The sequence below is a fragment of the Taudactylus pleione genome, unplaced genomic scaffold (genome assembly GCF_031769625.1).
Source record: "Taudactylus pleione unplaced genomic scaffold, aTauple2 ptg000142l, whole genome shotgun sequence".
Lineage (NCBI taxonomy): Eukaryota > Metazoa > Chordata > Amphibia > Anura > Myobatrachidae > Taudactylus > Taudactylus pleione.
In genome coordinates, this window is record NW_028284544.1 from 2,621,378 (window position 1) to 2,647,547 (window position 26,170).

General features: G+C 42.4%; 1 protein-coding gene across 2 annotated transcripts in view; it reads left to right on the plus strand.

Moving 5' to 3' along the window:
- LOC148522707 (uncharacterized) overlaps positions 1-20,849 on the plus strand; it is a 236,513-nt gene extending 215,664 nt beyond the window's left edge. The window contains exons 2-5 of one of the 2 annotated variants that reach the window (XM_088473860.1): positions 16,285-16,403; positions 17,630-17,741; positions 18,076-18,153; positions 19,532-20,849. In XM_088473860.1, the coding sequence (XP_088329986.1) occupies positions 16,361-16,403; positions 17,630-17,741; positions 18,076-18,153; positions 19,532-19,580 (282 nt within the window). In that variant the 5' untranslated portion in view covers positions 16,285-16,360 and the 3' untranslated portion in view covers positions 19,581-20,849. Of the gene's footprint in view, positions 1-16,284; positions 16,404-16,616; positions 16,742-17,629; positions 17,742-18,075; positions 18,154-19,531 lie in introns of those variants that run through there. The other variant, XM_088473858.1, reaches the window with a different exon arrangement.
- Positions 20,850-26,170: the final 5,321 nt, after the last annotated feature.

The following is a 26,170-nucleotide window of genomic DNA, read 5'->3' on the forward strand; positions in this document are numbered from 1 at the left end:
GACAAGTTATGGTAAAGCCCACAGATATTTAATGGAAGAAACCGAGCACTCACCTAATTTATAAATGAAGATGAGTGTGGGTATGATGTCTGGTGTACTACTGCACATATACAGGGCTGCTCCCTTACAAATTTTGATTCTGGTGCCCTCTCTCCTCGAGCGACAAGTTTGTAAATGTTATATCTCACAACATAATTGTTACAAGTTACGGTCACGATCCTTCCAGTGATTTACCTCCTTCTGGCGGTGCTGTTCTAGTTCCATCGGATGCTAGGCAATCTGGACGCCGCAGGATGTCACGTGTTATCCACAACATGGCATGTTTGATTCTTTACCCTATAAGTGCACACTGGCCCATTGCCGCCTCGCCGACTATAGCATTCCTTGTAGATCTCTCGGCTCTGCTGCATGGTCAGCGCTCCTATAGCTTTCCTTTGCATTGTATCCACCAACATCAGCTTCACAGCCACACCGTCAGCTCCCAAGCTGCTACCGGCTTCGTTGCTGCTCCATCGGTCTCCCAGCCACACCATCAGCTCCCAAGCTGCTACCGGCTTCGTTGCTGCTCCATCGGCTTCCCAGCCGCACCATCAGCTATCAAACTACCACCGTCTCTCCAGCCACGCCACCGTCTCAAAGATGCATCTCACTACCAACTCTCCAGCCACACTACTGCCTCTCAATACCGCATCTCATCACTGGCTCACAAGCCACACTACCGGCTCTCAAAACTGCATCTCACCACGAGTTCTCCAGCCACACTACCGGCTCTCAAAACTGCATCTCACCACGAGTTCTCCAGCCACACTACCGGCTCTAAGCCGCATCTCACCACCGGCTCTCCAGCCATACTACCATCACTCAAAGCCACATCTCACCACCGGCTCTCCAGCCACAGTATCGGCTCTAAGCCGCATCTCACCACTGGTTATCCAGACACACTAACGGCTCTAAACCGCATCTCATGACCGGCTCTCCAGCCACACTACCAGCTCTCAAAGCCTCATCTCAACACCAGCTCCCTAGTGACACTATCAGCTCTCAAAGCCGCATCTCACCACTGGTTCTCCAGCCACACTACCGGCTCTAAGCCGCATCTCACCACCAGCTCTCCAGCCACACAACTGGCTCCGAAAGCTGCATCTCACCACCAGCTCACAAGTCGCACTACCTTCTTTTAAAGCCGCATCTCAGCACTGGTTCTCCAGCCACACCACCGGCTCAAAGCCGCATCTCACTGCCAGCTTGCCAGCCATACTACCGGATCTCAAAGCCGCATCTCAACATTGGCTCTCCAGCCACACTACTGTCTCCCAAGGCTGCATCTCACCATTGGCTCTCCAGCCACACTACCAGCTCAAATCCACATCTCACTACCAGCTTTCCAGTCACACTACCGGCTCTCAAAGCCGCATCACTAGCCTCCAAGCCACTGCATCAACTCTTCAATTGTACTACCGGCTTTAGCCGCACCATCGGCTTTCAAAGCCACACCATCGGCTCTTATAGCCCCACCCTCGGCTTGTTAGCTATACTACTGACTTTTCTCCCAGTTTCCAGTATCTTCCACTATTCTCTGGCTTCCGAATGTAACCAGTGTAAACCTCTACTACTTTGAGTATTAGGTCCAGGCAGCCACTGAAGTACCAGTGAACATCTTCCAGTTCTAAGGGAACAGCGGGTGGCTGTTAGTGGCGGAACACCTCACTAGCCTGGGTTTTAGGGGTTTACACAGAACAGTCTAGGATTCCATAACAGTAATAAAATACTATTTAAAACATGCAGAGAGGAGGAACTGGGAGAGATGGCTACTGGGAAAAGCTGTAGGAGCTTCTTGTGTGTGGTCAGGGGAGGGAGAGTGGAGGCTGGTCAGCCGAGCGGGGAACACTGAGTATAACTTGCTGGCTCTTGCCGGCAACAACAACTCTGCTGGTCCACAGCCCTCAACCCTTATAGTCAGTGGTCTACAGCAGCTGCTTACCCTGAGGCATCAGCACGGCTGGTGCAAGATTTCTAGGTGCCTTATGCAGCATTTCATCCTATCGCCCCAGCTCCCTCAACTTCAAAGTATTGCATGCATCAGTGCCCCCAAATTATAATATGCCACACAGATGTGTCCCAAATTCATATTATACTATACAGAATTACCCAAAGCCCAAAATCATAATGTGACTCATACCGCTGCCCACAATTCATAATATGCCACACATCTGTGCCACAAATTAACTGTATGCCACACAGCTGTGTCCCAAATTCATAATTATTCTACACATCAATGCCCCCATTACATAATATGCCACACAGCTGTGCCCCAAATTTATTGAATGTCACATAGTTGTGCCTCCAATTCATAATTATGGCACACAATGTTCCCAATACATATGCCATGCATCAGTACCCCAAAGTGTTTATATACCACACAGCTTTGCCCCTAATACAGTATGCCACGCATCAGTACCCCAAAGTATTTATATGCCACACAGCTTAGCCATACATCAGTGCCCTAATACATATTTATGCCACATGTCTTTAGCTTAAATGATTTATATTCCATACAGCTGTGTCCCAAATACATTATGCCACACATCAGCACTCATTAACCCCCTTCCCCTACACATGTGGGGGGTAGAAACTTCTTATGTGAGTGACAGGCTGGCACCCAGAGGTAAGGAGAGACTGTAGAAGAGGGAAAGGGGCAGCCACCACTGGTGCTGACCGTACTGCATGTGATTTTACTGACAGGTGACAGTGCAGTGCCAGGGGTGGGGGCGTTCTTGGGTCTTGCCACCTAGGCAGTGACAGCCCAGCCAGGTCCCCCAAAACTTTTGGGACCCTGCCATGTGTCCCCTATGGGCGACCCTGCACATATGAGTTGATGCTGCGCGTGTGCTTGCATCAGCATGCTATGTATGTAATTCTAAGGGTATGCCATGGCTCCGCAGGTGGTATCAGGAGCAGTGGCAGTGCTGTGGTACACAACTCCCTCTGGATGGAGTACAGGTGTTACCATGGATTTAGACTCTGGGTGCATGTTATCCTTATTACTTGGGATGGAGGATGGTTATGTTATAATCCAATGCATATTGGCTGGCTAGGAGTACATTTTCAAGAATCCTTTGAGTTGGTGGCAGCCTGCAAGACCAATATATAAGCTTTTATATGTGTTGGTCATTTGAGGCTTATTGGTGTTGTATGCTACTAGTATCTGAAAAAATAAACACATTGCTCATTTAATTATAAAATATTGAGGCCTAAATTTAAGTCTGGAATGTATATACCGTTCCAAGCTGGTAAATCTTTCGAACCTTCCACATGCCAATTTAAAAATGATGCTGCTGGCACCCGTGCTAGGTTGTTGACCACTGACATGGAGCTTGAGATCAGGACACTTGGGAGGTACGGTTAAAAACCAAGAAGTCTGCCCACTTTATAGATTGAACAACCAATCAGGAGTTATCTCCCCTTGTGAATAACGGGAGACTGCTCCTGAATGGCTGCCCATCTATAAAGTAGGCGAGCATGACAAAGCTTTTGAATTTGTGTCTGCAAGATCTATAGAGCAGTCCACATTGTGGGCCATGTCAGAATAAGAAATGAAGAAAAAAGGTAAGCAATAACCACTACACTACAGAAATAATGGGGGCTACTTTAGATATAGTATTAACATTATAATGCTGCAAATAATAGTATCAAAAATAAAGGGGGCACTAATATTAATTTTAATCCATAAGGGGGCACATGTATTTATACTAATCCATAAGGGGCAATGATATTTATTTTAATTCATAAATGGGCACACATTTTGAATTTAATTCATTAGAAGGGTCTGATATTATTTAATATTGCTAAGGGGGTACAATCATTTTTATTTATTCAACAGGTAGTACACATTAGCATAAATATACTAAATATAGTAAATATACCTTTTTTTCTAATCCTGGTACCCATTACTGAGGGGTACCAGCAAAGGGACAAGGCTGCTTATTATGGTCCCGGGCATGACTAGACCACTCTAGAGATTCGGTATTAATGTTACTGTAAGTAGTGTGGCCCATTCATAAAGGGACAAGTTTTTAACATTTATTTATTTAATTTTTTGCAAAGAATGTGAGGCACAATATCTCAGTTGTCATAACCACATCTTGTGGGCGTTCATTCGGTCGGCTTATCCCGCAGTTTCTGTAAGTGCAGGGTATTGTAACCGGTGATTTAAATTTTTTATGTAGAAAAATCAGGATGGCGATTTGCACCATGTCATGTTTGAAACAAGCTACTTTTCAGTGATTTTCTAGTGGTTTTGCAACAAATCCTGTGACTTGAAAATTGCACAAAATTAAGACTATAAAAGCCAGTTTGCACAAATCACTACTTGATAAATTCACACCTGGGTATCTGGTAGTTGTACAGTAATTTTGGTTCTGTAAAAATCATTTACCATCCAGATAATTAGAAGTGAATTTTCAAATGAAATCATTTGTATTCCTAAGTTTCCTCTCTCACTTCTACATAATGGCTTGAAATGTCTCACCATAGTCATTCACAAATCTGCGGTCTTTACAGTCAATGAGATACTCTCTCTAGATCAGCAAATTTAACAAGAAATACTGGGCTTTCACTGAAGACTTGTCAGCAGATAGCATTAAGTCAATAAAGTCACACTCAGTAGGGTTTTTTTTAGATATTCTGAGGCCGGATCTCAAGTAATAGGAAAATGAACATCTGACAGTTTCACATCTGTTTTGCAAAATTATTGTCCTGTTTAAAAAAAGCTTTAAGTTTACCAAACTTCCACATTCCACAGGATTAGTCTGTACTTGCCGGGTCAAAGCGGTAACAGGTTTACTTTTAAAAATTCATTCAAATGGAGTATACTGTATTCTGCCATATATGTTAAATTTTAAGGAGGTGACAAATTACCTACACCAATTTTAGTAGACATACAGTAAGCCTATAAGTAATGGTGAAATGTCTCATGTCCTAATACTTTATACATTACATTATTTCTCATTCATTTTATCGGGTGTGGAAAAAATTATCTCAGGTTTCCAAAGTTCTCCGGTAATTCTTATAGTAACAATACATGACAATAAACTAGCCCTATAGAAAGCTTAGAATAGATAACAATCAACTGGTCCTTCAAGTTTTAATAGAAATTTTCCGATGGTATAAATCAGCAACACTTTACTTGTGAATTGAAAAATATACTTTAATCTAAAACCAATATAACATAATAAATTGACATGTACCTTAAATTAAAATGTATGTTCTACCTTACTTTATTCAGCAGCCATTTTGTGGTCTCTACAAATATTCAAAATTAACTTATTAGGAGTTTGTGACATCAATGTGGTATGAACCAGGATATATGGCCTCTGCCAATGAGTGAAGAGTTTACTTTCTTGTGCAGGTACCAGGACAAGAACTTTGTTACTCGGTCGTAAGGTCCTAATTACAGCTGACTGATCATACTACTTTATTTGTATTGCTCACATTGTCAGTGGAAAAGATGCCTGGCACAAGCAGAGTAGCACAAGACCTGGCGGCTTACTTGTGCAGGCCGCTCGCGCCATATGGTGTTTTAAGGCTAAGGGGTCTATTTACTAAGCAGTGTTAGGTGACAGAGTGAAAAGTGATAAGAAAGTGATAAGGTGCTAGCCAATCAGCTCACAACTGTCATTTTTCAAACACAGACTGTGAGATGACAGTTGGTAGCTGATTGGCTGGCACCTTATCACTTTCTTATCACTTTTCACTCTGTCTCCTAACACTGCTTAGTAAATAGACCCCCGAGTGTATGAGAACACATCTGTATGCTGCTATACCAGCTGGGTGATCTTCCCCAACATGTCATACAGCTGGGACACAAATTGGATCACATTGGATGTGTGCCATACAACAATTTAAAGGGGATAAGCCGTGTGGACACTTGTAGCACCTCTCTCACTACGAATATTAAGAAGGGTAACAACACATCCCAGTCCCATTTTTTTCTGCTCTACTGCCTTTCTCACCATATGCTTGAGGGTTCTATTACAATGTTCTCGTCGAGTTTGTGGGTGGTATACTAATGTGTACAACATTTCTTCATCAACCGGCACAGCTCTATCATTAGATGTGACATCAAAAAGCGTAGGGAATCTTTGGGAATATCCAACAGGGTGTTGTACAGAAGGAGTTATTTTACTATTGTATTAGATTAATAGTATGCAAAGGGAGAGCTTCAGGATACCTGGTAGCATAATACACTATGACCAGCTCATAGTGATCACCATTGGCCAACTTTTCTAATGAACCTACCAAATCCATACTATTATGCTTGAACGAGGTCTGTACCACAGTAATGGGAACTAGTGTGGCCCAATAGTCTGTCTTTGGACATGTTCTCAAACATACCGGACATGTCCAGCAAAACTTCATTATCGCCTCATACACCCCTGGCCAGTAAAACCTGACTAATATACATTCCTGGGTTTTGTCTTCTCCCAAGTGTCTCACACACAGATGTGTGTGTAGGCAACTTTAAGTATGAGTGATACATGGATTTGTGGCACCAACAATTGTTATACAATTGTATCTTAAACTTTAGTAATTCTAAACAGCAAATAATTTTTCAAGATATAATATGCAATACCTTTTGCAGGCCTATCGGCCTTCCCGAACCGATTTATTTCAATGACATTTTAATAGACATTCACTAAGGAAGAATCTACAAGGTGGCCTCAGCCAAAGACTCTCAATGTAAACAAGTTACATAGCCCTGACCAATCTGAATCCTCGTTGGGAGATGGGGCACCTTTACCCAATTTCTCATCAACAAATGATGGGAGGAACTGGTTCTGTGTTGGAATTTGTGTAGCTTGCTTTGCCTTTTCCTCATCCATATAGCTTGCGGAGGTTTATTCTCCCAAACAGTACTCTGGTTCAGGTTTTATGGCAGAGCTTCACACTCTTTATCTACCTTTTCTTTAAGCTGCTCCGACAAGGCTGGACCACATATGGTGAGCAGCGTGGGTGTAGCTGAAGCCTCCTTGTCTTGTCTCTCTTGAGCAATCTCCTCAGAGAAGATGGGTATTCTCCTCCTGTGCTTCTGCTACATTCACCAAGGCTCTTATTACATCCTCCGTCTGCACAGAGATTTGGGCTGGGAAGCGGATTCTTGCTTACCTTAGCTTAGTATTCGCTCACGCAAATATCAAAACTTATTTGCACAGAGCTTTTTTTCTTTTTTTTTTTTTTTGGTCCACCACCAAACTTACAGCTTAGTAAATCACCAGGTGTAGTACTACAAAACCTTTGCTTTTGCTTTTTCTGCAAAACCAACCCAGGCAGATAGAAAAGCTTTTTGGACCACATCCAACTCACAGCTTAATGAAGCAGCAGGTGTGGAACTACAATAACCAGCAGGTTATTTTTAAACATGTGTTTTCTTTACAAAACAATAACAGACAGCTGCTCCACAGATCGCAGTGATACGTAATTGTTTTTTTCTACATCCTAGCAATTTTACTATGCCCCCTCCCCCTGCAAATGACAACTTTTATAACAGTTTATTACTTTATAGTACAGTTGTACACATTTCACTTACGAGTCACCACCACCATTGCATCTGGTTGGTTGGGTGGAAAGCAGGATCTGGCTGTCCTTTGTAATCCCACAATGACACCACTCATACTTGCCAACTTTCTGGCTGTCCGCTATGGGCACAGTAGGGGGGTGTGTGGGGTCATGGCGTGGCATGGGGGGCCGTGCGAGCGTCATGGCGTGGCATAGCGGTTGGGCAGGGCGGATGTTGTCCACATGTGTCACTATCCTGAGAAAGACTGCTCAGTCAGGTGAAACATGTAGATAAGGAGAAATTGATTGTCACGCTAACCATAGAGAGCCATAACCATCAGCATTGAATGTCTACCGGCTGACTCCAGCCTTCTCCAATCATCCTGAAAGGAGGAAGGCATTACAACACAACACTCTCCCATTTATACCACTCACAAAAGGAATCACTGCCAGGGAAATGCGGTCAGGGTAGGCAGGGGAGGCAGTGCCTCCCCTGTCATACTTCTGAGGTTTGATATAAAAATGATTAGAATAATACAAAGAAGATATTTATAACTTATAGACATCTTCTTTGTTTATTGTAATCATTTTTATAGTCCACACTCACCAGCTTTGTGTAGCTCCCTGTTACTGCAGGGAGATGAGAGAAAAGGCAGCAAGAGATCCTTGCTTCTGTATAGTCAGGCACTGCTTGCAGAGCTGGGGGATGGGGCCACACCTCAGGCAGCAAGCTGCACAGAAAGCGAGCTAATAGAGGCATGCCTCTGAGTATGGGTGGCGTGCCTTGTGTACTGATGGACACCTTGGATGTGTCATGTGACCAGGCAGTGCAATGCAGTATTTAGTGCTTAGTGTAGTGAGGGGAGAGTTACAGTGAGTAGGGGGTGAGACAGGCTCCCAGCACTCAGACCCATATCCATGTGTGCCTCCCCAGCCATTGACCTCACCGCACATCACTGGTCACTACTTGGGGACCCCTGCCAGAGAAGTAAGTCCCAATGAGTGAATGGCTGAATAACGACAGGATGAGTACAGTTACTTGTTTTCGTTGTCTCCTCTGACAACAAACTGAACATATTCTGTTAACACATTTAGGAGCGGAATAACCCAAAATTTGGAAATGTATCCATGACTATTAAAAGGGGTAAAGCTATACCCATTTTATGCTAATTTGGACACAAAGTCCCATCATCATTATCCTTGATTTTCCATCCTTCCTTTTATATAAGTTTTAGGAAAATACTTTAATATTTATGCTCTCTCTATATATTTTCTAGAGCTGTACATGTTATTTGTTGTCTGTCGCATTTGTATACCGATATTAGGAACACCAAAATAATTCATTAGTATTGGATAGCCACTATATACAGTATGTATTATTATTTTTATCATTTTTTTTATATAAATAAATGCACTTTTAATTTGACTCAATTTACAAGTGGTTGAGACTTTGTTAAGAATTTCTATATTTATAGTCATAGAAACATACACTATTATAATACACATTATTTATGTAGGGGATGCTCTAAAGAAACCATTTTTACATTGTGTAGTGTGTACACAGCTTTAGACTAAAGCTCCGTACACGGAGCGATCAGATAACGATCAGATATCGTTCCTTGATCGTCCTGCATGTGCTGGATGTTCGATATCGAACATCCAGCGCATGCACCAACCCCCAAACTACTATCTCGACCAGGTTAGCCTGGTTACTATAGGGACCCGCAATCAATGATCGCGGGTCCCTATAGTAACCAGGCTAACCTGGTCGATATCGACCAGGTTTGCCTGTATGCACGGGCCATGGTCGATAGCAATATCGACCATCTGTGCCCGCGCATCGACCATCGTTTGGGGGTTGGAAGGGCCCAAAAACAGGACGATATGATCGATAACAATATGATCAATATCGTTATCATTCTTATCGTCTTGTTATATCTAACCGTGTGTACGCACCATTAGTCATTTGTTTAATAGTAGCTCAAAGAAGACATATATCACATTATGGGCAGGATGCAGCAAAGGTAGAAATGCGGTCAAAACCAAAAATGCGGCTTTGACCGCATTTCTCATGTGCTCCAAGCCCCAGAATGTGATGCACTCCGGGGCTTGGTTGCAGTGGGTAACGCTTCTATCGGGAGATCCCTCCCAGCACCCCCCGCGGCGTGTGTGCTCTTCTGCACATGCGCAGCATGACACTAGAGAGGCTTCTGGGTCATAGACCTGGAAGTCCCTCATTCGCAAAGGACCGCTCTTATCGCAAAGCGGTACTTTGCGCATTTTTTCATGCATACCAGCATGCTTGCAAACAGCGGCATCTCAATATCCTCTCAATAAGTCTCAATCGCTTTCAATAGCTCTCAATAGGTCTCAATAGCTCTCAATAGGTCTCAATAGCTCTCAATAGGGATGTTTCCCTTTATCAGCATTTACCCACACAGCCTCCACAGATCTCAGCTGCGGCTCTGAGTGTTGACACACTGTCACCAGATCTCAGACTCACCCTACTGGAACTTCTGCAGTGGTCCCTATCACACCATTACTTGGCACCACTTCAGCATTTCCACTTGCTTAGGCTCTTTCCTCAGACCTGCAGCACCTCACCCCGTCTCTTGCTCTGCTCCTTGGTGTCTCTCAAACTCTACTGTGCATGTACAACCACAGAACTGCCTTTCTGTTGTTGGCGTTTCCCTTTTTTGGTGCATTGCGGCTCCACCTAGTGGCAGTCTCCATCACTACAAGGTCCATTGGCTCATATAGAGCCAGGGGTATCACTAATGGCCTTAAGCCAAGACATAATAAAGTCCCACCATACTTGCCTACTCTCCCAACACCTGTGGGAGGCTCCCAATTTACAGGTAGCCCCCCGCACCCCTCGGAAGAGTAGGTACTCCTCCCACATCTCGCCCACTTCCTAGTGAAGTGGGCAGAATGGGAACAGTAATACCAGGAATCCGCGGTCCTTGAGGAGAGGACTGGGCCTAGTGACGCAATTGTATTATAATTGCATCACTTGGTCCCGTCCCCTATTCAAATGTGCGTGATTTGCAACACGCACATATGAATAAAATTAAGCGAATAGTCTAACCTCACCCCCATCACCTCTCTCCCGCATCTCCTCTCCGGGCTTCTCCCGGAGAGGAAACAACAAAAGTATGAGTCACACATCTGTACACTTGCCTTTGGCTTCTTGTTTTCAGCAATATAAAAGATCTCAGATTCACTTTTCTCTTTGCTTATTACAGTTTTTCAGGAAAGACCGTAAATTAGAGTTTTACTGTAGGTGATACTTTTTTTTACTTTCTTTGAAATGCTAAACACTCCTTTACTATTAAAATCAGCTACAGTATGCCACAGTTTTCAGTATGTCACATTTGTGCGTAATGAGAAGAGTTGTCCAGGTAAAACACATCCAGCAGTTATATGCAGAATGTTCAAAACTGTTCCACAAAGCATTCACTATGCATTTAGCCTTGAAATTATGGCCCTCATTCAGACCCGTACACTCTTTGCAGAGCGCTCGCTCTGAACGAGGGCCGTCCTCCATAATTATGGAGAGTCCTCCTGGACGATCGTATAGCTGTGGGTCACCACCCACAGCCTGTACGAGCGTGCAGGTTGATGGCCGCGATGGTCTTGACCATCGCGACCATCGCCACTGCGAGCCGGAGCCTGCGGTTGAGTTTCTCAACCGCAAGACCCGGAGTGATTTTGGCTCTATCAGAGCCAAAATCACTCCCACTGACATCACTAGTGATGTCAGTGGGCCGGCTTCTGACGGTAGGCGTTCCCTTGGGAACGCCCCCATCTGGGAGGCACGCCCCCGGCACGCCCACCAAAGGGGGCGTGCTGTCAATCAACATCGACAGCACGCCCCCTTTGATCAGACACAACGAGCGAAGGAAAGTCCTTCGCTCGTCGCGTCTGGCGCATGCGCACGACGGAGCTCCCTCCGTCGTGCGCATGCTCAGTGCAGACCATCGACCCACTTGCGAGCGGACAGCCGCTCGCGAGTGGGTCTGAATCAGGCCCAATGATCTTTTTCCAACATAACTTGACTTTTTAAGTGTTCCCACTTGTCAGGGCTGTAGAGAATGGCCGTGGACCCGGGTACAGAGGAGGGCATGGCAAAGCATGGCCACGCCCCTTCAAAAGTAAAATTAGTTTTCCCTCTTAGAGGCTGACACGGTACTGCTCAAACAAGCCAGGGAGGGTTATTAGTACCCGCCCCCTTCCCTCTTCGTGCCCCTGCCAGTTTTATCCCAACCACACCACACAGAACAATCAACGCACCATCCTCAACCCACCGCTACTCATTCTGCTGCCATTTTGTTCATATGTAATCTAGTCATTTTTAGTTATTGTCAGTTATGGCAAAAGTGTCCATACCCCTAACCGCAAGGAAAAAGGTATAACGTAATAAAAATACAACAGTATATCACCTCACGCTCACTGATACAGAGTAACAGGTAGACAGCAAAAATTGCAAACAAAGGTACCCCAGTGACCTTCCGTAAAACTGAATTGAATAATTAATGCAGACTGCGCCTGTAAATCTTTGATACAAATAAGTGAGTAATGGGTGCTTAGCTATATACACATGAACCAGAAACAAATGCATGGAATCAAATCTTTTCTGATATAAGTAAAATACAAGAATATAGGACGTCTCTTAAAAGGAGGTCTGTCTCAAACGTGAGGCCATAAAAGGTCAATGGACAGTGTAATTAAACTGAATCAATCTCAATGAACAAATAAAAGAATAAATGAAATAAAATAAAATACACAAAAATAAAAATGAAATAAACAAAAACATAAAATCCAACAAAAAATCCAAAGCAAAAATTTATAGCTGGATTCATATGGTAAAAGTCAGTAATCAGTATTGGAATATCAGGAGATATTGTGTGTTGATATCCTTTTAGAGAGTGGTGTCCCACAGCTCTTATAGATGAAAGTGTCTTGTAGATATATTTGTGTGCAGAGGTTCCTGCTAAAGTGATCGTTTTTGCTGCAAAGTAGCGTTGGTCTTTAGTGGGGTACCCCTAGGATGTGCTGGCCAGTGGACTGATGTGCAGGCGGCGGGACTGACCAATAGAAACCTGTCTCCCAAAATCAGTGTTCTGCCTGTGTGTAAGCTACTTCCTGATACTGTATCTCTGAGATGCAGCTGTAGCCTGGGGAGGGGATGTCACCAGTTTTAAGCCCACCAAGGATCCACCGCCAGGCACCCCCTCCTCTTGCAGAGTCTTACCTTCTGGTTCTCCTGGCGTCCCAATGTCCACCTGTGTCTGTCTTCACAACAAGCGCTGTCCACTGCTTGTTGCCTCTGTAGTCTCTCTCCTGGTACTCGTGATGACAGTCACGTGAGCGCAGGTGCGCTTGCAATAGGAGTTTGTGGTCCAATTCATCTGACTGGGTGCTTCAGAGCTTTAGCTGAATAAAGGGTCACTCTGCAATAGTATGTGATGGATGTATGTGCTCCTACGTGTATCGGCCCATCCGGGCCTTCGTCAGGGAGTCTGTCTCAGATGTTAGCAGGACTGTATAGAAGGCTGTTGTGGGCATTAGGAAAGTACTGAATGTTTTTAACTGGTGTCAAATGGCTGATTAGTGTTTTTTTTTTAAATCTAAAAAAATAATACAAAGCAAACTTTTTTGTTAATCTTAAACAAATTCAATAAAAAATACAAAAAAGTTTGAGTGAAAAATTAAATGTAAAAAAAAAAAAATAAACAATAAAAAAATGTCATATTTAAAAATTACTGTAATTAAATTTGGGGTGCCTAAACTAATGGAAAAGTTGATTTTGTGGGATTTAAGGCCATTTTTTAACCCCAAAAAATGACATGTAAATATTAGACTAATTAAGCTAATTGGAATCTTCCAGTTGCCCAATTAGTCATAAAGGGGGGCATCCAAGGGGTTCAGCATGGTGTCCCAACATTTTAACCTTAAAATAAAGATTTTCTCTTCCATCTTTCACCCTCAGGGAGGTGCAAATGTGATGGATGCAGGTGCTCCTATGCGTATCGGCCCGTCCGGGCCTTTGTTAGGTAGTCAGTCTCAGACATTAGCAGGCCTGTATAAAAGGCTGTTTGTGGGCATTTGGAAAGTACTGAATGTTTTTAACTGGTGTGAAATGGCTGATTAGTGTTTGTTTTTTTTAAATCTAAAAAAATTATAAAAGGTAAACTATTTTGTTAATCTTAAACAAATTCAATAAAAAATACAAAAAAATTACTTTGAGTGAAAAATATTTTTTTTTTAAAGAAATAAACAATAAAAAATTTCAAATTTAAAAAATATTGTAATTAAATTTGGGGTGTCTAAACTAATGGAAAAGTTAATTTTGTGGGATTTAAGGCCATTTTTTAACCCCAAAAAATGGCATGTAAATATTAGACTAATTAAGTTAATTGGAATCTTCCAGTTGCCCAATTAGTCATTAAGGGGGCGTCCAAGGGGTTCAGCACGGTGTCCCAACAGTTTAACCTTAAAATAAAGATTCTCTCTTCCATCCCTCACCCTCAGGGAGGTGCAAATAGAAATATGCGAATTCACTCTGACTGGTTCAGTGCGAGTTGCTAATTTGATTGCTTTGGAAATTCACATAAAAAACTGCAACTCGCACCTCACATCTTGCAATTCACACCTAATTGGATTTACCCCTAAGTCTGAATCTGTGTAAAAAGGGCTCTTATGCCAGCAGCCGTGACTTGTCCATGCGGCATGTTCCTTTTTCCTTCATCTGCAACTTTGTATATGTGTTTATCAATTCCTGTGTGATTAATGTGACAGCCGAGCGTCACTGGTACTGTGAGTGATTTTTGCTGCGTTTGCAATGTGACTAAGAAGCAAAATTTAATACAAGATATGGTAAATTTCTAGTTGGAGCTTCTCAGTCGTGCCGGGCATCTAGCGCCATAAGTCGCAAAGACGCTCAGTGTATAAGGACACGTCGGTAGCTGCACTAATTTCTAAGGAACAAATGATCCACACTGCAAAACAGGGGCCCTCAACTTACATCACTACAAGCCAGGGCTGGTTTCCACTATAATAAGAAAACCATGAGCATGGGGAAAACCAGTCCATGGCGGGTCGGTGCAGGGTTGGTGCACCTATGGGGTGGTGCACAAGAAACAACATGCCCCTTACTAGTTACTAGTGGTGTGATGAGAATTAATGGGGCTTCTCATAAGTCAGGATAATTTACAAGATTGAGACCACCGGAGGGGCAACTTTGCCACCTCTTTAGGCTAAGTAAAAGGGTCAAAGGTCTTTAAGACCCCTGTCCATGGGGGTAACTTGCCCTACAACAAAATTTCAGGGGGTTATGGAGAGGAATATCTTGTTATTACTGTAGTGGAGGCCCCCTTTGCCCTTCAGAACATGCACAAAAGGGAAGGATTTGCAAAGAGCTGTTTCTGGAACAAAAAGAAAACTCTATTATGTAGATAGACTTTCCTCAGGCGCAGTGTTTAGCATCATCAGTAAAGCACTTTTCCAAAGACCTTTTACTAATTACAACATTGGAGGAACTGTTCTTGGGAGAATTCAGAATGTATTTGATAAACCTTATAGAGGTATATGTACTAAGCCTTGGAGTGATAAAATGAATGGAGATAAAGTACCAACCAATCAGCTCCTAGCTGTAATTTTTCAAACACAGGGGAAGATGTACTAAGGCTTGGAGAGATATAAAGTGCAAATAGATAAAGTACCAACCAATCAGTTCCTAACTGTCATTTTTCAAACACAGGGGGAGTTGGACTAATAGGGGTATTCAATATGGACGGGGATAACTTTTTACCACTGAATAGGTTGCGAAAAAAAGGGCAGAATTGGGGTTTAGGGGTGCAGGCTTAAAAAAAATAGCCTGCACCCCTGGGAATGACATTTTAAAAATAACTGTGTCAAAAAAAGTTTAAAAAAAAAATAGGGACACCCCAAAAAATTTATTTTAAAATTGGGGTGAAAAAAAAAAATTGGGAAAAAAGTGTTTAAAAATAGGGAAGTAGGTTCAGGGCTATTCTGCAAGTATGCGGCAGGTGTTTTCTAGAAGAGGCTATTAGCGGCAGGTGCATAGTTGCAGAATTTTTAAAAACTTACTTTAGGGACATAAAAATATGCTAGTACCCATTTTCATGTACCCCAAATTTGATGGGACCACTTAAAAAAAATGAAAAAAAAACCCTAAGTGCTCTTCTGCAACACTTCTTCAATGTCGGGAAAAAACACCTGCTGCGGCTATTTAAAACCCCGACTTTCATTTGCAGGCTAAAACGGGGGTACCCATAGTGATCTCCCATGTCTTTACAACTTTAGGGGGGTCCTACAATTTATTCCAGGAAAATTTCATTTTTTTACGCAAATCCCACTTCGCAGCTTCCCGTTTTCGTAGGTTTTATATTGAATACGGGGATAAAGCAGGCGCGCGGCCGATACTTTATCCCAGGAAAATCTCCGATGTGGAGCGAAAAGTCCAGCGCGGACCTTTCGCTCCCATATTGAATACCCCTCTAAGTGTTGGAAAGAGATAAAGTGGAGAGAGAGAGAGTACCCACCACAGATTATTACACAGAGGTACTGTACCGCAAATTGGCTTATATGTATCACATACTGTATGTCCTATGGATAGCAATAATAAAGAAATATTACAATGATCACAAAAATATTACTGGTGTTGTCCGATAACCAGCAACTACATAACAGGTTTATTCTTTTCAGTGCTATTTTCTTGTGGTCCAGAAACAGGAATAAATCAGTAAAATCAATCACATAGGAGTCTGCACATTTATCCAGAATGGGGAATTTACTACAAATTGTTTATCAACCTGTAACTTTAGGTGAGTACCAGCTTTTTTTTTTTATAGAAAAGAAGCATTGATTATCAGACTGTGCAATATCATACAACGTGATGTGTCATGTCTCATCCACCTGCCTGTGCTGATGCAGCAATAGTTACATGGAAATGACAAAACATTTCCCTTGTTAAGTTCCTCATTTTGGGACTTTAAAAGAGGATAACTTACTGTGGGCATCACACTGCTCAGCTGCTTTTGTCTGCAAGAGAGGAGGACCCAGACCAAAAAGACCAAAAGGCAATCCAGAAACATGTGCTCAGTGAAGACAATGCTGTGCCTGGCACTCCTCATTGCATCCGCAATTGTCACAGTATCAGCTGGTAAGTGGGGAATCAAAGGGTCACTTTGATGGTTTTGCATCAAGCATTATGCTGTGCAGGAAGGATAAGGGACCCCTGAAGAGACACTAGACTGCTCTAACTAGAACAAGGGTCTAACAATAAAAAAAAATTAAAATAAACACTACCATGTAAAGTACATACAGTAATTCTTGTAACCTGCAAACTTCTCCTCATTCTATCCCACTTTGTCTAGTGCCACCCACTAGTGTTTAGTATTCCTCATTATATTTACAGTCACACTTTATTGTTCAGTAACTGCAATTTTATTTTTGTAAATTACTTGGCAGTCAAAAAAATCTAACAATGTTAATTTTTATTGACTAATTCTGTTGTAGAGAAACATAGGGCCTGATTCAGAGATGGACGGAATTGCAGAACCACACACAAGCGGTGCACAATTCCGACCATCTTAATGCAAATGCTGGAGGAGGTGTCAGACACCTCCATGCTGTATTTGCAAGCACCATCGCAACCATTGTGACCGATGGTTGCTCCTTTAGTCAGGCTGAAGCTTCCTGCAGACTGACCGGATGCTGGCCACTTCAGAGGCCAGGAATCTGCGTCCATCCCTGGCCTCGTCCCTCCCAGAAAACGGGGGCAACATTTATGCCATTTGTACAGTAAATGTAATGGTTTATTTATAAAACGGCTTGGTGTCTATATGCCTAGCATGCTTGTATTGCTTTCATTTAGTTTGTTTTCTGCTATACTTCTCTTTAGTTAAGAAAGTAATATCTAACATTACAGTTCATTTTTATCGTTAGAAATGTGAATTTATGTCACGTCCACTCAACAGATTGCTTTGTCTTTGTAGAAACGTCTATTCTAGTTCTCTGAAATGTTTCTCTTTATGGTCATTATTTTTAGACACTGGCAAGTTTAGCAGCTGCTGTACCCGGGTCTCCTCTGCCAAACCTAAGACTCACCTCGAAGATTTTCTCATCCAAAAGGCAGATCCTCCATGTGTGGAAGCTGTGATGTGAGTATTGGAGTTAAAGGCAAACTGACAAATACTCAACACATTTAAAAATGAACAGAGAGGTTTAGAGTTGGAAGGGGCGTGTCCTTCCTATTTGTCTGTGTACAATCAGAGCTGCCCAGTATTTGTCCACTACATGCAAAAAAGATCAGTATTTAACCTGCATGCAAAAGATAAATAGATTTGCACCCCTTGTATTGCAACATGGATTGCTCCTTTTTTTTGAATTGCTAAGTTTACATAAGCCCCATTGTGTGCGTATCTATCCTCCATATGTGTTATTTGCTTATACTGTACATAAATGGCATTTTCTAACTATATGTTTTCCATTCAGGTTTATCACAAAGGAAGGAAAGATTCTTTGCTCCAAACCTAAATTTCCCTGGGTTGTGCAGAAGATGGCGGAGATCAGGTAGGTTTACCTGCTCTTTAACTATAGGATTAACCTTTAATGCCACAGTTGTACTGCAACAGCATGGAACTGGTGCGTTCAATGCGTAATGTAACATGAAATGGTGTTTATTCTAGCACCCTGCACCTTTCACAACACGTGCAGTACCTCTTTCGGGCCTGGGGTGTCGCTCTCTGCTCTGGTGTTTCCAGCACACTCAGCTAATGCAACAAACATGCTAGAAGCACCAGCAAAGAGAGCGACACCCCAGACAGAAAAGAGGATTGTGACAGGTGCAGGGTTCTAGAATGGACACTATGAAATAGATTCAAGATACTTTGTGGCTTGTAGGAGATGTACATTTTGCCTCCCTTTTTTAACCCATAGTTTTACCACACAGTGTATAGTGCACCACAGTCTATTTGATGGCTATATATAAATATGTATGAGGTTATGGGGTATATTTTATTACTTTATAAGATCAATGCACCCCCTTGGGAGCCAGTCATTTTCAGCAAACTGGTAACTCAGTCTTTTGAAAACACCATATTCTAATCTTAAGTCTAAAAATGATTGTGTGGTTAAGTAATTAAAAACTTTAATCATATGCTTTATTTACACCTTAGTTTTCTTTATATCAGCAAAGCATACAGGTACATGTTATCTGCACAGAGAATAGTTTATTTGTATTGGGCCCAATCACATTATCCTCATCATCAGGGTCAGGTTAAGACTTTGAGGGCCTCGGGACACTTAAGGCAGAAGGGCACACCCTGGCTCTGCCCGCTGTGTGTGCTTCCGAACCTCCATGAGGCAGCATCAGCGCAGGTCCAGCCTGCCTACACTCCTGTAGCGGGGACAGACTCCAGAGCCTCCTCTCAGGCAGCCTGGGGACCGATTCTGCTCCTCTCCAGCCTCCGCTGCCATAGCAGCTCTATCAGAGCGACAACTGTTGCCAAGCTGCTGATGGGAGAGCTGCTGCTGGTGGCAGAGGCTGGAGATGGGCAGGATCGTCCCCAGATAGGAGTGTCAGAGCTGGGTCAGAGCAGCTATGGCTGGGAGAGCCCCCGCCCCCCTTAATCCTGCTCTGCTCATCATCCTGTTTTAAAGTCCAAGTGAAAATAGTTTACCTCATTAGACCTTCCAGCTGTAGTGATGTTGGCAGGATTGTATGATGGGGGCCTTTATGATCACGCTCCAGTGTATTTATGATCTCAGACCCTTCACTGCAAACTCTTAGGGGCTCTCCAGCACCAAAAGCGTCCCAATGATCCCACAGATATACTCATAAATGGTAATAAATGTCCATATATAGATACCAGTGAAAAATATTGCAGTATTGGCTGATGAGGGCTTTTTATCCATCCAAAATATAATAATATATGTTTTTTCTTTTTAGGTTAAGGAAAGAAGCACTACAAAATAAGACTGCTACCGAGAATATATGATGGAATACAAGCAATTTGGCAGCCATGTCACATATACATTGGCCCAGGATCATCTGTGTGATGACGTCTGTAAGACTTGTATCTGCAATGCAACTACTGTATATGTAATTTATAAGTATTTAATTTGGTGGCACTTTGCCATTCAGTTAATTTATTCTGTAAGATTTCTTGTTACCAGACCCAGAAAAGAAAATATATTATATTTATTAAAATTGTTCAGTGTTAGCTGGGGTTGTGCTCTATAAGTAAATGTGCGCTAATGTTGAAGTCTCACATGAAAATTATTTAAATGTCCAACATTTACAGTTTATGAATAACAGAATTTGTTTGTAAAAACATACATTTTTTTGTAATAGTTGCACTTTTTATTTAGTTTATTTGATATTCCAGTAATTTAACATACCAGCCAACCTATAAATAGAAAAAAATGCAATATCCTAATAGGTCATGACCACTTTGGAGTCCAAAAATCGTTACTGTGCTGCTGATAATGGGATAATTGAGTTATTAGTTATTAATTAATGCAACTTGGAGATGCAGAGGCCTAATGCTGGGCTTACTAATACATTGTCAGATAAAATGACTGTCAGACCGACAGACATTTTATCTGACAGTCTGAAACCAGCAGATATCGTGTCCATACAGTGTGAGATATATCATAGTGTATAGCCATGATATCTGCATCCCTTCCCGGGGCAGGAAACATTTCCCGATCCTCCCCTGTGAAGCATCTCCAAGCGCCACTGAAGCCGGACCAATCACCGGCTAGCAGTGCACTCCAGGTCATCGTGACCCGGAGTGCGCCGTACACACAGCAGGGTTTCACGGGTTACTCCCATGTTAAACCCTGCTATTTACCTGGGTTGGATTGCCGGGTCACTAGACCGGGCGATCCAACGCTCACCCCTTTTACACCAAGGAGCTGCCCGGGTTAACCCTGCAATAACCCGGGTTTTAGCTCCGGTGCAAAAGGGGTATTAGTAAGTGTCATTTTCTTACCAATGTTTAGACTAGGTGGATGCAAGTACTGTACTGTGTACAGATTATATGCAAATGTGTATTACTAACGGTGTCTTGAGTAGTCCATATGAATTAGATTTCTTGCTATTTATTAAACACATCCCTTCTTCCTGATGATTGCAAAATAACATGGATTATTTATTAATAATTTAATATAGAATTTAAAGAAGACTTAAATATGTTTTTGGAAACTGTGAATGTTTCAATATTCATTTACAGAATGGAACCACATTTTATGTCCATGCATGACAAGGCTCAATAAAATATTTATTACTGAATTTCTCTCTCTCCTTCTGATTCTTGTGGCTTGTGTTATTGACATATAAAACTTGGGCAAAAAGTATAGTTTGTTTCCATAGGACATATGCAGATTCATTTAAACCACACAACCCCCACCTGGCCTCATCACAGACAGACAATTCAGATTCACAAACTCCAAAAGGAATGAGGTTTATGGAAAATGGGTGTTGTTTAGGTGGAAAGTAGGCATGGTAGTTTGGATCAGAATGTGTTTTGTGTAAAATGAGGGATGTGACATGCACACTTCAGTGGCTGGGTTTGGAACTGGATTGTCTATTTATGGTTCTACATTTCTAACCATCGGCAGAAAACCATTGATGCTTGAACCATTGTTGGCTCACTCCCATACATGGCTGATCCAAACAGCTCATGTCATCTACCATCGGACATCCTGAGGTCATTTCCACCATTTGTAGTATCCCATCCATGGCAAAGCTAGCCACCATCATCATCATAATCAAACCATTAATGGTTGTTAACCATCACTGGTCAATGGCCATCTCTAGGTTGGGTTTCTTTTGAGTGAATGGTTGGAAGTACAGTATGATGCAATATTTTGTCCCAAGATATTTCTTTGCTGCTATGCTTTCTTTTTCATATAATAACTATATCTTAAAGAAATAAAAAAAACTCCATAGCATTTGATACTATAATAATGTATTTTTAGTTTAAGCCTGGGAAAGAGGAAAGAATGTTAGGGGATGAGAAAGGGTCTTTATCTCATGGAAGGCGACAGGAGTACGTGTGCCAGAAATGAGTTCCAGTTCCAGTGTGGCAGGTGTTGTGGTCCACTACGAGGAACTCACCGTTCACCCCTGAGTAGAGGTTTCCAAATTGGCATGACCCTAGCGCTTGATTGTAACATGGCGATTTGGTGGCAAAGGAACAAACACGAGCAATTAATACGTGATCTCCCTCTACTTGCACGAAAAAGAGGAAGAGAACATGTTAAAGGTGATAGTGATCTTCACCGGATAGTTGAACGATCATCACAGGTGCAAGGCCTAGCCATCCTGTTTTCATCTGAACCGGTGTAGGGAGGAGGGAAGCCAGACACACAGAGCGTCAACTCACTTTCCCAAATTTTGTCACCTTGCCCCACGTTGTGTTAACTAACACTCTGTAACACAATAGGGCTTCTAACTAACACCCTACACAGATGAATATCTAATCTAAGAAAAAGAAACAGTGCTAAACACTCTACAACAACACCACAAACTACTTCTAACTATACCAGTTCCCTTAAGAACATAAGACTCCTTCACTTTTTGAACTGCAGATGTGCACAGTGTAGTAATCAAGGAATATGAGCATAGGAAACATACAATGAGCATAAAGTGCAACACAATTCTCCCTCAGCAAATAATTCTACAATGAGATTTCGACCTGTCTTCTTCTCCCTTCCCCAAAAACTAAACAAACTATTTGAAAGCCAGTCAGTTGTTTATTCACTAATGAGCAATTTTGGTGGGAAAATGGGGAAGAGTTCTGTGTGTGAGAACCGGTCAGCTCTTCACACACATACACAATAGAAGAAACTCCACCAGCCTAGCCCAAACTCATTAATGGGGCGCTATCATCTGACTGGGTCGAATATCTAGGCATATTGCAGTGGCCACAGGCTTTGTACCCACCTATCCGGTGTGTTTCTTTTAAAAAAACCTGGCCTTAAAGCCCAGATTATTACCAGTGGCTCGAGTCTCGTGCTCACCTAACTTTCAGTGTAAAGTGTTCTGGGTTAAATAACCAGCGACACTTATACTGGAGGCCCAGGCTTAGTACCTGCCTAATTAATACAGTGACTTGGACCTAATACCCAGAGTCACTTTATTTGGGGACCAGGCTTAGTGCTTGCCTATAGATGGCACAAGCCAGAGGCCACAGGTGATGGTGGGCCAATGCAGACTACCTTAGTTGGGAGCGGCTGTAGCAGGGAGCTTCATACTGCTTTTTTGCTTCCCACTGTCACCACACCACTCCTGGGAAACCCCTATGCCCTCAAATTGACTGGCTCTGGCCTGATTCGTCCGCACTTGCAAGCCGCTGCGTCTTCTACTAGTTAATCACTGAATGTCATAAATTATGAAGGAACTCAGAAACCATAAAATATGTCCCCAAATATTTTATATTATAGGTCCCTGGGACCCACAAAATGAACTTGGTGTGTTTACTGCCCCTTCTCACCCTGTTCAGACTTCCACCTGTCCCCTGCCACCGGCTGATACAAATCATGATGGGCTGCAGAGGCATCAGGGGAAAGCGCAGAGGGTGGCTCACACCTCCCATACATTTAAGGGGAGAGCTAAACAATACATTGCAGGGGCCATCTAAAAAATTTTTTAAACATGTATTATTGTGGAAGGAGGAGGGGCATTACAACAGTCATTAGTATTCTCTAAATTGTGGCATAAAAAAAGCTCTCTTTATTGTATGGCATTTACAAAAATGCTCTCTGTATTCTGTGGCAGTAAATAGTATTCTCTCTGTACTGTGTGACAGTCACAAAAATGACATCTGTATTGAATGGCAGTCACAAAATTCCCATCTGTATTGTGTGGCGGTCACAAAAATGCTCTTTGTATAGTGTCTCTTTATTTTTTCCTCCACAATTTATTTATTTAATTTACTGGAGATGACATATTGCTGTCCTGGACTAGATGGATAAACACGTGGAACTTCAAGCTAGAAGTAGTATATTTGAGAAATGTGACCAATATCTAGATACTTAAAAAATGCATTATTTTGCTGCACTGACAACTACCATAAATAATATACTCCTAATATAGACTGATGTATAAAACCTATTTATTGTAATTCATTCATATATAAAATATATTAGCTTTTCAATATATGGTCTTGCACATCCATTACTTGAAAAACAAAAACATTATCTCTATTTACTGTACTTAAGCTGGCCATACACCTGCATGACCAGCATTTACACACGATTCACCTGGCAGTCGCGGCAGCATGTTTGTTGTTTTTCTTAGCACAGGATCTGTCGTATGATCGATCCTGTGCTTCACGCGCTCATTAGGGAAACAGTCATTGAAATGACTTGAATTGCTGCACGATGGATCACATGAACAAAATAAATGGCACAATCTGCACACGATACGATGGACTAGATGTGCTACACATCTGATCATAAGATCCGATTATAGGAGCTGCGGGAGTGCGCATCGGATCTTATCGTACTAAAATAATACACGATTTTCACAAGATCCATCTTATGACTCATCGAAAATTGGGCAATCGGCCCGAAATCGTGCAGGTGTATGGCCAGCATTAGTAACAGCTTGATTCCAGGTAGTAAATTATAACAACATAGGATGATTTTTTTAATTACAATGTTGCTTTCAGAGTAACTTCAAAAAGTTATCTATAAAGATAAATGACTAGGAAAAGCATAAATAATCAGATATGTAGTGAAAACAGCCCACCAAATTGGTGATCACACTTTTGCAGACCGTCTGAAAAGGTCCTCAATCGTGGTATTTATAGACAGACCAGAGGTAATAAAAGTACATGCATATGTTATCATATTAATTATAGAACACCCTCTCTGTAGCTGTCAAATTTCCACAGGCCCAGCAGGTATCATAAGTGGAACAGACAATAACTCTGTGCAGTATAGTGAAGCAGGTTAATTGAACTCAGTGGCAACATGCTACAGTATTTTAGGATTATGGGCACTCCGGTGGATGCAGGCAGCTCCATAAAGAGTAGCCTCATAAGTAGCGCGGCTATTCAGCAGAGGGTCCGGGCCACAAACAATCCTAAGGCATGTAGAATCACTCCACACACTGCAGATACCGGTCTGTGCAGACCGTAGCAGCGGCTTAACCAATTGCGGGAGCCTACAGATCTGGAGATAAAGGTGGCTCATTATCTATCTGTTCAGTAGTCAAGAAATCAGTGTTCAACCAGTGACGTGTTTCGCCCACTGCTGTGGACTTTATCAAGCTGCATAACCCCTTCCTACAAGGTCCATTTAAATAGGCTAGAGATCACAGTCATTGGGCAATTGTTTGAATCCTTTTAATGCCTAATAAAGATGCATGGCTATTTATACACCTGATTAATTAGTAGTGAAGTTCTATCTACAATTAATTATTATCCCTATTTTCAATAAATAGATCCGAATACTTGAATAAGTTTGAGGAAAGATAAGCACCCTGTTTAGTGATGGAATATTGCTAGCTCACCAGGGCTTAAAGGAGAGGAGGGGGCGTAGCCAGGATTGTGCCAATCAAAATAGTAGCCTATGGCAGTAATAAGTATCATCAATATAGTGCTAATTTCTGTGCTTCATCTCTCTGTCTTTTTTCCAGATGCTGTTCCCCCCCCTCCCTCCATCTACAGCAACTCCCCCTGTTTCCTTGCACACTGTTGCCCCTTTTTCCGGCTGCTGCCGCCCCCCTCCTAACTATTGGGCTAATGAGCATCCTTTAGCATTTCAGGCCCCGCATTTATTAGGTACTAATAAGATTCAGTGGTTCGGTTTTAGGGGCAAGCTCTGAGGTAGCCTTTATTAGACATTTACGAAAGCCAGATTTGGGACACCGATTTTGGGTACATTTGGGGGCAAGGATCGGGGTACTGGCAATTGCATTGCAGTTCTGCTTGCTATTAGGAAGGACCTGCAAACAGTATACTAGAGATGGCCAGCAGTAGGGTAGGCTGGCAGTAATATCTAGTCCGGTCACTAACGGATGGTTATATTGGCACCTTCAATTGCCTTACAAGGAGAGGAGTTTTTTATAGACCCAATGGGATACACCTCACGGGCGCAAGTCTAGAGTCTTGCATTAGTAACATTGCTATCTTCCTTGGGGGGACGATTATTTCCTGAGGGGTGGTGGGGCTCGGCTCCTTGAGCCGAGCTTTGGCAGTAAGCAGTGCTCCTGGGCGGCCTATTATTGCTTAAGAGTGCCTGGGTAGCATTTGTTTTTTATAGCGGCAAGTGGTCATTTACCTTAGGGGGGGACCGGGCCATCATCTTAGGGAGGGGTCAATGCTATTCCAATTAAGGGTGAATGGTTCTACCTCAGGCCAGTTTGGCCCGGGTGGGAATCCGCCTTTTTATTTATTTAGTCACATATAATTGCCGGGCTGTGGCCTTGGAGCACTGCTTTTTTCTGCCACCATCTTTCTAATTACGTATTGATCAATAAATTTCGGCTGTGTCCTCTTCTAATTCCACATAGGTGTCCGTGTGGTTATTTCTAGTTAGTAGTTAAGTGAGTGAATTAGCATAATGTAAGAGT